At 34.5% G+C, this 13,607-nt stretch overlaps 1 protein-coding gene across 1 annotated transcript in view; it reads right to left on the bottom strand.

Annotated features, from left to right (window-relative positions):
• Nucleotides 1–428: 428 nt before the first annotated feature.
• Nucleotides 429–13,607, bottom strand: part of KLHL1 (kelch like family member 1) — a 396,676-nt gene continuing 383,497 nt past the window's right edge. Inside the window, 2 exon segments of the mRNA XM_032315139.1 lie at nt 429–1,290; nt 7,284–7,455. Of these exon segments, the coding sequence (XP_032171030.1) occupies nt 1,231–1,290; nt 7,284–7,455 (232 nt within the window). The 3' untranslated portion in view covers nt 429–1,230.

The raw sequence follows: 13,607 nt of genomic DNA, 5'->3' as shown, positions 1-13,607 counted from the left end.
TTTGGGAGGAAATACACATTTTGAGGGAGATATATCTCCTTGAATTTTTAGGAACAGTCAAACAATAAGAATGACCTATCTGCAGTACACCTCAGTACTCAGATTTGAATTAAAATTTATTGAAGAATGATACAGTGATAAAAGCAAATGTTCTATCATTTATTAATTATATTTAAAATTTACATGAATCTACTAAGGACATTATGTAATGTTTTCACTTTATGCTTTAAACAATTACAAACATTTGGCATAAAATAATGTGCATAACAATGTAACAAGTTTGAAGAGTGGGAAATGAGAATCTGAAGTCTGCCTTCCTTCTAATGATGATCATTAACACTCCCAATGAACGGATCATAGATTTCTCTTTCAAAATTCTAACATTATTTTTTTTAATGAACAAAATTCTAAGGGATTTTAACATGCAGTGGATATATATAACATTCAGAATAACTAGCTTCCATGCTTACACTGAACTCAACATAAGGCAAAAGCCCATAATTGTACTGATTCTTTGGCTCAGTGTGTTCAAAAAGCAAAGCAATGTGGTAAGCCTAATGAAAACAATCTTTAGTGTTTGCCAGCTTCAGACTGCTAATATGGTTGCAATAAAATTCAACCATCCTCTCTGATGAAATGTGCAGCTTTGATTAGCAGAGCAGTTTGTTTTCTGAATGCAAGAGACAGGCATGAATCTGTTTCTCTAATTGCCCTCATAGTTGAGAAAATGAGGAAGAAACGTGTTTGTTTTAATAAAACATCATTCTGCCTCCTAAAATGACCACATCTGATTAGGAAATAGTAAACCAATCAGATTCTGTCAGATAAAATATCATGTCTTCGACCTCTTTGATATTGCCACAAACTATAAAACAATTGAAGGAGTTGTAGTCATGAAATTATCCATGTCACAAATGGATCTCTCCTTTTAATTGCTCAAGAAAAACAAGCCTTTGGTAACTTTAGTTATTGTATGCTACAATACAAAACAAATTACCAATAACCATTCCTGAACTAACTAATAGACGGCCAGACGTTTTTCCCATAGCAGTTTGATGTTTATTTCGATTCCTATAATTCTCTTTGATCTTCTACCTCTTTTGACATCAGTAGGTAAATCTACAGAAATCCTTGTTCTTGAAGAATTTTCACCTCAGGAAGTTCTCATTCTTGCCTTCTGATATAAAAATAACCACTCCAGCAAATAAAATCTCTCCAAATAAAAATAAGTCAAGGTTGCTTGATGACTACCACACAGGCACCTGCTCTCCCAATATTCAAAGAAGCCATCTGTTGAAAAAGATGAAACACAATTTAAGACAAATTTTACTGTCATAGGAAAGCATACAGTCGTAATATATTTAAAACATTCATATGTGTGAAAATCATAAGTATATGTGCTTATATTTTCCCAATTTAGTCACAAGTAGTAAAATAAAAATGGAAGCATTGAAAATGGATTTTACAAAAGAGCAATAATTTGCATATTGAAACTGTTAAAACTTGCATTCATTTTTGGAATTTTTAATACATGTAGTAAAGTATTTAATGACTTTTAGTGACACAAAGGTGCTATAGAAAAGTTTCCAGCAAAGATTTATTTCTGGGCTTACATGGGCACATTTGTGATGATATTTCATCGTGGTATCTTGGAGTATATTTTGGATGAAACAGCTATTACACTTATTGAAATCATCTTGAATTTATTTCCCCAGATATTATACTGAAATGTGTTATTCATTCATTCTAAACAGAGCCATACAATGAAGTAACTTCAATATTTGTCATAAATAGACCATAATTGACAATTGCTGTAGTTCTTATTTAAAAAATTCCTCCGTATGATAATCTCTAAGATGAGAATTGATATTTTTTAGTAATTCGTGAATGTGAAATTGGCTAGAAATATATTAAAACAGTAATTTTTACAGTTTGTAACGAAAATTTATTCCATGAGGATAAGCCAAGATTTTAATAATTTGAGCATTCTGATGTGAATGATTTTTATAACAGTTTTCTAAGAATAATTTATGCACCTAAAATATCAGAGCAGGGTAGAAATTACAGGATATTATTCCAAGCTGTAAAGAAAGTGAATAAAATGTAAGAAATAAAACAGCCAAGAGCAAAATAACCTCAGATCACATACATTATCTTTTTGATTAAGAAAGGATATGGTCTCACTCTCTAAATATGAAAATTACCATATCATCTACAGTTCTTCTAAACATACTTACTGCTAACTGACATCCTTTTGCAGGGTAAAAAAAAAAAAAAAAACAGAAACTTCCCATATAATCTATTTTTACTCATTTGTGTTAAGAATAATTTTTATGGAGCACCGCATCACCTTTCTAATCCCATCATGTATTGTTATCTTTGTAGGACAGCTATGTGAACAGAATGTCAGGAGACAATATATAAATCAATGAGCCCAAACTGAAGTTTATGTGACTCCAAAATGTATACATTTTTCATCATCTCTCTTTTCATTTCCAATAATTTTTAAGTATTGTTTCACATCAGAGTCACTTAAAGATCTACAAAATATATGCGCTCAATGCCCACCACTATAGAAATGGGAGGAATATCAGGTAGTTGTATTTTTTAAAACATTCCCAAATACCCTCTGATGTTCATTCAATACTGAGAAATCCTATACACAGTTTCCAGACAAAGTATAGAATGAATAGCTTTACTTTATTTCTACATCTACATCTGTATCTCTAAATACGCATGTGTGTGTTTGTAAAAATGAATCTCTGTCCTTTTCCCCAAAAATGTGCTATTCTTCCTGTGTTTCTGGTGTCAGGTAATGACACACTCTCTATTCAGTTGCTCAAGACAGAAACCTGGATACATCCATGACCTTTAGTTTTGCCTCATTAACCTCACATTTGAATACTCATCAAGTCCTACAGTCTCTCTCCATCCAACATGATTATACCCATTCCAGTGGTCTTCAGCCTGGTTCACATTACAATTCTACCTTGAGTGTGAAGGGTTGCAGAGTATGCCACCCCATGATATGCAAATTTGGCATATTGATTATTTTGAATTCAATGTACTTCATAGATGTCTGGTACAGGAGGGACTCTCTGCCCCTTGGCCCCACTGAAAGCAGGAGATAAATCTGCAGTGTGAAAGGTAACTTCCCTGTACCCAGAGGGTAGAAGTCATCGTTATCACCAGAGATAGAGATTGAGGGCCAAAAAGCTGTATAAATAAAGCTTGTTACTACGTCAGCAATTCACTACCACAAGCTCAAATCCTTGGTTTGACAGTTTGTCACAAATTTATCATTTTGTCTAAAAGTTATAAAGCTTCCTGCTTTGCCCGCTTTTTGACTCTCCTATTTTTATGGGCTTCCCATACATACAAAACTACAGTTTTCTTCCGTTAATGTGTCTTATATCAGTTTAATTATTAGGCCAACCAAATAACCTAGAAGGGAGAAGGGAAACGTTTTCCAGCTCCACTGTGGATTGGTTAAAATATCCTCCTAACGGATTTCTCTGACTCTAATCTTGCTTGTTCCTAATGATTTTTCACATCCCATCAAGTACAATCATTTTAAAATGCAATTCTGATTATTTACTTTCCCTCCTTAAAAGCTTCACTAACTTCCACTCAGCCTTATAGTAAAGTCAAGATTCCATCACATGGCTTCAGGCCGTGCATCCCATAGACACTGTTGATGTCTCCAAACTCCTTTCTCACCTCTTTATTTTTTGCATGCTACGTGTTCTTCCTGCAGTTCTTTACAAATTCTGTTTCTTAAACCACTCCCCATATTTTCACCTGGTTAACAATTGCCCACCTGTCAGGCCTCATTCTACTTGTCATTCCTTGAGCAAATATTTCTCTACCCAACACAAAGTGCTAAGTATTTCCCTTACCACAGAAGTTATCACGTTATTTTGAGCATTTAATATATTCTACATAATCACATTTTAAATATTTAAGAAAGCTTTTCCTCTTCTTCCCCTTGTTCTAACTTAATCTTATTTAATACATATTTTTAAAAAATCTGCCATGCTGTCCCTCCAAAGTTATACCTTCAGCCTTAGAATGACACCCTAAAAATGTTGGCTACAGAACCAATTGGAAAAAAATAAAACAAACAAAACGGAGAATATAGATATTGCACCAGGCTCCCCTAGAACTTATTCTCAGTATTTTCTACAGTAGCCCCTCCTTGAAGGAGGACATGTTCCAAGACTCCTAGGGGATCCCTGAAACCATGGATCGTACCAAACCCATTATATACTGTTTTTCCCTATACATACATACATACCCTATGGTAAAGTTTAATTTACAAACCAAGTACCATAGGAGATTAACAATGATAGTTAATAATAACATAGAATATTTATAACAATATATTGTAATGAAAGTTTTGGGAATGCATTCTATCTTTCTCCAAATATCTTACTCTGCTGTACTAACCCTTTTTCTTGTGTGATGTGACATGAGAAATGCTCCCATAATGAGATGAAATGAGATGAATGATGTCAGCATTGGGACACAGCATTAGGCTACTACTGACCTCCTGACAGCACATCAGAAGGAGGGATACCTGCCTCCAGACTGTAGTAGACCACTGTCAACTGAAACCATGGAAAGCAAAACTGCCGATAAGAGGATATGACCGTATATACCTATTACGTGCAAATAAGCATAACCCATGCACAGCAGCGCAAACTGAGTTGCAAGAGTAATTCTCAGCTTCATTTAAGAAATATTCACATTTTTTTCTTACTCCATGCCAACAACGAGGCTAGTCTATGGGGAGATGATAGTAAATCACACACCACTGCAAGTGGATGCAGCCTGATAGGACTGTGACAATGGACTAAGAAAACACATGAAAGGGTGGTTTTACCCAGACCAGGGGGAATGGAATAAAGATCTTTTCTTATGTATTGAAGCAGACATATTTTTTTTTCCAAATAAAATAGAAAAAATAAACCCAGTGTTAAATGTCAAAGGCAAATTTATTTATAAAAATACATACACACTCATGGACACATGTATGCATGTGTTCTCAGTAAAACTGTCTAAGACATGAATCTGGCAATTGCTCCCAGATCTGGGAAGTCTTGCAGATATACATTCTTGGATATTTAATATAGTTTATTTATTCTAATGCTCGGTCATTTGGGGATGCCAGTGATAAATAGGATAACCTTTTGGTTTTGTCCGTTTATGGGGTAAATGGAGGGAAAGTGACAGGCATTATCTAGCTATATGGGATTTTTATTCCTAGGGACCTAGAATCCTGAAAATCTTCAAAGGCATTTTGTGTGGGTCTGCTGATGGACGCTACAAAATATAAATAATGAAAATATATGGATGTAAAATCATAAAATAATTTAAGAGCTTTAAAATTAATGTTTATAGTACTTAGACAAAGTTGTTATAAAACATTTTAAATACCACCTGATTATTTGAAAGATATTATATGATCCAAAAAAGGACAATAAAGTAAAATGAGGGAAAATGTTCAGGAAGTTTTTACCTATTATTACTACATACATTATTTTGATTTCAATTTTAGAAGAGTGATAAGCATAATGACTCATTATTATACATAATGAAGACCATATTCTGTCATTGATATGCCCATAAACTTCCTTTATTTAATGTTCATTTGTAAAAGTGATACATTTTAAATATATATCATTGAAATGGCACTTTTCATTAACAAATCAAGGATCATTAATCCATGCCATATTTCTCTGTCTATACTCAGGACCCAGAAAGATAAGAGGTTAAACATATCTTCTAAAATTTCAGTGTAATGATTACAATCTTCTTTTATATTTGCTGCTGCTCTTTGGATGATGAACGCATCTTCTCTTACAGTTAAAGTAAAACATAGAAAATCACATGATTTAGTTCTCCAAATGCTTTTCCTTATCTTGTTCATTCTTCCTTCATTTTTCCTTTTAGCCAAATTCATCTATTTACATTGAAACCAGAGAGATTTTTTTCTTAGAGAAAGGTAAGATTCATAAGGCAGGCACTTTTGTCTGGACATTAGGAATTTAGTTTTGTACTTCAAAGTCAGCCTATCTCAATATTGTGGTTGAACATACATCATCAAGCTACACAATCAAGGAACTACTGTGTCTTTAAAAGTCAATATATTTCAAAAGAAATATACTTCAATCAGTGTCCAAGTTCTAAAGATTAAACTTCAGTCAATTTCTGGGGACCAGCCTCCACCCCAATAGCAAATAGAACCGTTCATCCACTGAGGAATATTATGAGATGAGGTTCCTAATCTGCTTTAACTAAATAAGGCTTTGGAATCTCAGTGCACCCACTAATGGAAATGATTTGTTTGCTGGAATGGTATCTTGCTTTTAGGTTTCTGATAAAGGGGAGGAGTAATAGAAATATTGAGACACTTGGAAAAGAAAGGAGGAAAATAGGGAGAAATTGAATGTAGGGACACAAGTCTGAGAATATATCCCTTCCCTCCATTACAAGCAAGGTCACAGTAGCTACACAGAATAAGCTGTTTTCCATTATAATTAAGTTGTACTGCACTTAGTTTCCCCCAGCACCCATACATGCAACACAAATCTTCTAGTTGTGTGACCAGAACGGGAGCTGCCTAATTCTAAGCATGATCTCGAGTCTCTAACGACAGTATACTATATATCAAGAGATAACACCCCGCTTAAATATGTTACTCCATCTTCCCAGCCAAAGTGATTGGGAGTAAGCTCTTTCTACATGACAGATCATTTAGAGCTTTTTGCTGTTTTGTTTTTGCTTTCTGTTTATGGCTGTGAGGATTACTACTTGGAGATTCCAGCAGCTCCACTCCATGGAAAATTCTCTCTGTGATAGATGAAAAGGGAACCTGATAGGACCTAAAGATTGTCAAGCAAATATAGGAGGCAGAAAGTTGATTTCTGTAGCTTTCCATTTTATTCCAGTTATCTCTAAGACCAGATATTCTAAAGTTAGGTTTTTGTGAATCAATATCTTTGTTTTCTGTTTGTTTCAGCTAATTAAAATTCAGTTCCTGTCTGTTATTACTTGTAATAAAGTGGAAATCTCATCGAGACAGGAATGTCACCTTTTAATATGAATTTTATTAAAGTAGAGAATACATAAAAGTATACATAAATGTGGGTTAGTGAACTTTTTACAAAATGAACATGAAAATGAGCTAAATCAATCACTTTGGGTTCAAGGAAATTTAGAAGGAAGTAAATGAAGTAAGTTTTTGTACTTGAAGTAAATTATGCTGGCAACAGTCTTACCTGTGTCCACTCATTTGTTTGTGGATCATAGGATTCCATGGTGTTGAGGTATGTCTGCCCATCATAGCCACCAACAGCATATAATCTGTCACCAAGGAGACAGACTCCAACAGCATCTCTGGGCATACTCAAAGGAGCCACCATGGTCCATGTGTCTGTTTTGGGATCATATCTAAAAATGTAAGGATAATAGGACATAGCACATTCTAATCACATTCAGTTTTTACTATATGAATAGTTCTTTTTCAAAAGCACACCATGAGAAACAAAACTACCTTTTTTCTAGAAGCTCAGTCATTTGAGCACATGTTTAAGAGTTAATATCCACAATGTTGGGCGCCTGGGTGGCTCAGTGGGTTAAGCCGCTGCCTTCGGCTCAGGTCATGATCTCAGGGTCCTGGGATCGAGTCCCACATCGGGCTCTCTGCTCAGTAGGGAGCCTGCTTCCCTTCCTCTCTCCCTCTGCCTGCCTCTCTGTCTACTTGTGATCTCTGTCTGTCAAATAAATAAATAAATCTTAAAAAAAAAAAATATCCACAATGTCTGGCTTTCTAAATTTTAAGGTATTTTAAACATATACCTAGACTCTTAGGTGGATGCCCAGATACTTAATAAGAATAAACATCATGATTTCTTTCCACAAGGAAGGCTGATCTGTAAATATCTCTTTTCCACTGTAGGATGAGTTTCTGTAAAGCAAATATAAGCTAAGTGCTATGATAATGAAACACAAGTAATGGTTAAAAATCTGAGAGGATTATGGAATTCTCCACAATTGAAGTCCCCTTTAAGTCAGGTCTAAAGGTGTAGCTAAATTTGCTAGAAAGAAAAGGAGACCTTCATGCAAAAAAACCCTGATGTGTTAATAAGAATGCATGGCCAGTTTTGAGGGAAGCAGGCGTGCAGGATGGCTAAATTCAGGGATCAGAGAAGGAGCAGAGTGCCTGAAAGGGTGGTTTCTGATCAGCTTATGGTTCATGTGATAGGTAGGAAGGTGTTTTGTGTTCTAATAGAAAAACTTGGGAAAAATAATTACGATGTGAACAGAACTGTGCTTTAGTGGCATTATTTGGGATTCACTGTAAGGGAGAGATTGGTGTATCAAGAGATTGAAGCAGGGAGCCAAAATTATTATTACTGAACTTAAACCAAAAATAATTTAATTTCCAGAAAGTCTGACTACCATGCCTTACATATGGGTATTTTGTATTTTGAGTGGCAAAAAACAGAAAAGTACTTTCGTGAATGTACTTTATTTCAGCTAAGAATGAATGATTAAACCAATTCTTTGCCTTTAACCTGCACCTTCAAGGTCAGATACAGAAATGAAAAAGCTAGTAAGAGCCCCGCAGAGTAAATATAAAAAAAGACTGAGTGAAAGTTGTTTTTTTTTTTTAACAGACACAATAAATATATTTTTAGTTTGTTTTTCTACTCCAATCTTGTGTTTCACCAATTGAAACTTTCAAACCACAGACTCCTAAAACAAACAAACAAACACGAACAAGCAGAAAACAAAAACAAAAAGCCACCACATGTTTATTGAAAATAAAGAAGGTTGTTACAAAAGAAATGGCCAGGGAGGACCCCAAGGATCAGAAATTTATATTTCTCTATAGTCACATTATCCAAGGTGTTACATGCATTTACACAGAGCCGTGGGAGAGGTTGTGACAGCCAAGATAATCTATGTGAAATGAGAAATTGGTTGAATGCCTGTAAAATGGCTACCACGAACCATATGCTGTCTAGCAATTAAAAATGTAATTTTACATGCTATAGTTAATAAATGGAAAACATCTCGAACACAGGCACGTATAGAAACACACAAACACAGTCTATGCCATTAAAACTTTTATTTAAACTTACCATGAAGAAAAGACAACTTACCATGAACATTTTGAAATATAAAAGATTTTTTAAAATAAGGACAAAAGAAAGAAGAGGAGGAGGTAGAAGAGGCATCAGAAGAGGAGGAGAAGGAAAGAAGACACCTCAAGGAATCAAACAGGAGAATCCAGAGAGTGTAATGTTTTATAGGATAACTGACTGAATTCTCCAACAAGTCAATAGTGAAACAAGCAAGCAAAACCCCCAGTAATAATGAATAGATAATTAGCAAGAAGTCATTATTCTAAACGGATTGTGATTAAACAGAACAAAAAAATAAGTGGATCTTATTTGGATCCCAATTCAAATAGACCAACCTTTAAAGGATGTTTGAAAATTTTAATATACCCTGAGAATTACTGAAGTTCTTATTAGTTCTGATTATTGTTAGGTTAATAAAAGAAAAAAAAAAGTCCTGATCATTTTTGGTTGGTTGTTTCTGGGAGGAAATCAGAAATATTTTAAGGTAAAATGATACATTTCAGAACTTCTTTGAAATACTTCAAAAAAGAGAGAGAGAGGGAGAGAGAGAGAGAGAAGGGAAATGGGTAAACCATGAATGACACACTGGTGATCCTAGTTGAAGCTGGGTAATGAGTACAAGGAAGTTTATTCTATTGTTTACTTTTTTGTTTGTCAGAAAAGATCTGTGGTAAAAATAACTTTAACAGTAAGAATGTATCGTGCACTTTAATTTCAGGGCAAAGTAAACGTTCTTTACACTTCATTCATTCTTCAGTGAAATCCAGGCTGGCTTTTGTCACAATAACTTCACTTACATAGCTTTTTCTGAAGTCATATTTTATCCTGCATTTAATTGCTATCCGGTTCTATAGAGTTTTTTCAGCTATTGTCTGCAAAGCCAACTTTATCACTTTGCAGAAAGGTGGGGAACTGAGAAAATAGCCAACACTAGTGCAGGAAGCAATAATAAATGAATTTCTGAAGACTTAGGAAATTTCAGGTGAAACTCAAATATAGAACAATTCTCAAATACTCATATTCCGGGGGAAAATAAGAAAACACTAGTATGTTCTATATTTAGGTGCACATTTAGAGATCATATCTTACATTTAGAAATAGATATCTCTTTTTTATACATATTTTACGAAATTCCTGAAGAGAACTTTAAAAATTTAATGCATTCTGGAAAATCCAGATCTTTGAATTAGATGTGACTGTCTTCAAATCTAAGTAATATGTGTTTTCCTTATAATAACAAACTTTTAATTCATATCTGGAAATGGTGAAAATTTAAATTTAAATTTAAATGTGTATGTTGCAACCCAAAATATGAAACCAAAACAAAAACAATCTACCTCATCCCCACCCATACACACACTCTCTCCTAGATACTGAAGAAATAATTACAGAAATACAAAGTTAGCTACTAGTGGTTTTCCTTGTTTTCACATTAATGACTCTAAATTGATTTTTCTATATTCAGAACGCAATGGATTCACCTCTCAGTCTGGAGATATACAAAGTTGTTACTGACATAAATGAAATTAACAGCTTTTTTTTTTTTAACCTAAGGAGAAGATCCACAGATGTATAACCCTTTCCCAAACAATTAACAGTGAACTCTGTCATTGTCAGTTAAAATTTTTGATAAAACTTGGTCTTAAATATTATTTTTTTCTCTGGTTCTTTCTTTATTTAAAAGAACAAGGCACTGGGGGCAGTGGGGGAAGTAGAGTAGCTGTCTTTTTGTATTTAGACTGTCTGCTTCTCTGATGTCTCAACTTGGCCTTCCTGGGCAGAGGGTGAGCTGTGTATCAGAGACTCTATTAAGGTTTATAGCCCTTAGGCAAGAGAACCACCAATATGTAGTTGGCTAAAATTGGCTGTAAAATGGAAACTTGCTGAAGGCATATGAGAGTCACAGAATAAAACTTAGTGTCTCATTGAAAATCCCTATTGAAGTACCATTTTTGTGGTATCATTAATTTTTTACGCCTTTTTTTCCCATTATGTAAGGATAAATACTGATCTTAAAATATTTGAAGGGAAGCAGTTTTTAAGTATGCAGGCATTACTTTGGGAACAAATAGAATTCATACTCATTTTCCTAAATTTGTACCAGCAATATTCAGCCAGAAAGCAAATTGAACAACATAGAAGTGATTTGTAGCCAGGTTTGTTTGCTTGTAAAATAAAATAAAGAAAACAAAACAAAACAAAAAAACAGAGAAATAAGATGAGATCCATGCTGTGTAAATGGATAAACAGCTCTGAAAGAGTGGCTTTTAGAGTTCTAGTAAATAAATTATACAATCTGTGTTTGAATTTTCATAAATTACTTGAATTAAGCAAATAAGAATAACAGTAATGCTGGTCAGAAATAAATTTTGTTTTTCCTGTAAAGAAAACCAATATCTATGTATCGGGTCTCCTGAGATTATCAAAAGAGATATGCCTTGACTTCAAGACTGCTTACGTGATGGGAATGGAAAATAAATTAATTCTAACAAAATGAATTTTGAAAAACTTCAGAATAACTGTAAAACTATTCCTATAAACATCATTGTTCAGATATTTTCATATATGCATATCTAATGGGTATTTAGGAATAGAATTTCTGGGTCAAAGAGAATGCATATTTTGAAATGCAGTAAATACTACCTATTGGTATTACAGAATTTGGGCCAGTTTGCACTCCTGCCATGAGTGTAGTAAGAGTTTCAGTTGCTTTATATCTTCTCCAACATTTGGTATTAACTATTCTCATTTTAGTCTTTCTAGTAAGTCCTGGTATGACATTGTGATTTTAATTTTCATTTCTCGGATGCCTAATAACATCAGGCATTTTCCCCAATAGTCATCGTTTCAAGAGTTCTTGTTCAAATCTTATGCAAGATGTATTAGATTTATGTATTAGAAACAAAGCTTCTGTTGGTTATATACTTTGCAAATATTTTTCCCACTCTCTGGCATAAATTTTTACTCTTCATGCTATCTTTTGGGAAAGATTATTTATTTATTTTTATTTTTAAATTTTTTTGGGTAATTTTATTTTATTTTTTTCAGTGTTCCAAGAGTCATTGTTTATGCACCACACCCAGTGCTCTATGCAATATATGCTCTCCTTAATACCCACCACCAGGCTCCCCCAACCCCCTCCAAAAAAAAAACCCTCAGTTTGTTTCTCAGACTCCACAGTCTCTCATGGTTTGTCTCCCCCTCCAGTTTCCCCCAACTCATTTCTCCTCTCCATCTCCCAACATCCTCCGTTATTCCTTATCCTCCACAAGTAAGTGAAACCATATGATAATTGACTCTCTCTGCTTGACTTATTTCACTTAGCATAATCTCCTCCAGTCCTGTCCATGTTGATACAAAAGTTGGGTATTCATCCTTTCTGATGGAGGCATAATACTCCATAGTGTATATGGGCCACATCTTCCTTATCCATTTGTCCGTTGAAGGGCATCTTGGTTCTTTCCACAGTTTGGGGACCGTGGCCATTGCTGCTATAAACATTGGGATACAGATGGCCCTTCTTTTCACTACATCTGTATCTTTGGGGTAAATACCAAGTAGTGCAATTGCAGGATCATAGGGAAGCTCTATTTTTAATTTCTTAAGGAATCTCCACACTGTTTTCCAAAGTGACTCCACCAACTTACATTCCCACCAACAGTGTAAGAGGGTTCCCTTTTTCCACATCCTCTCCAACACTTGTTGTTTATGTCTTGTTAATTTTAGCCATTCTAACTGGTGTAAAATGGTATCTCAATGTGGTTTTGATTTGAATCTCCCTGATAGCTAATGATGATGAACATTTTTTCATGTGTCTATTAGTCATTTGTATATCTTCTTTGGAGAAGTGTCTGTTCATATCTTCTGCCTATTTTTTGACATGATTATCTGTTTTGTGTATGTTGAGTTTGAGGGGTTCTTTATAGATCTTGGGTATCAGCCCTTTGTCTGTAGTGTCATTTGCAAATATCTTCTTCTATTCCATGGGTTGTCTGTTTTGTTGAATGTTTCCTTTGCTGTGCAAAAGCTTTTGATCTTGATGAAGTCCAAAAGTTCAATTTAGCTTTTGTTTCCTTTGCCTTTGGAGACATATCTTGAAAGAAGTTGCTGTGGCTGATGTCAAATAGGTTACTGCCTCTTTTCTTCTCTAGGATTTTGATAGATTCCTGCCTCACATTGAGGTCTTTTATCCATTTTGAGTTTATATTTGTGTATGGTGTAAGAGAATGGTCACGTTTCATCCTTTACACATAGCTGTCCAATTTCCCCAGCACCATTAATTAAAGAGACTGTCTTTTTTCCTGCTTTGTCAAAGATTATTTGACCATAGAGTTGCAGGTCCATATCTGGGCTTTCTACTCTGTTCCACTGGTGTATGTGTCTGTTTTTGTGCCAGTACCATGCTGTCTCAGTGATCACAGCTTTGTAGTAAAGCTTGAAATCAGGCAATGT

Source organism: Mustela erminea, chromosome 15, assembly GCF_009829155.1.
Source record: "Mustela erminea isolate mMusErm1 chromosome 15, mMusErm1.Pri, whole genome shotgun sequence".
Taxonomy (NCBI): Eukaryota; Metazoa; Chordata; class Mammalia; order Carnivora; family Mustelidae; genus Mustela; species Mustela erminea.
The sequence above is the reverse complement of the archived record's forward strand: the minus strand, read 5'-3'. Positions and strand labels throughout refer to the sequence as shown.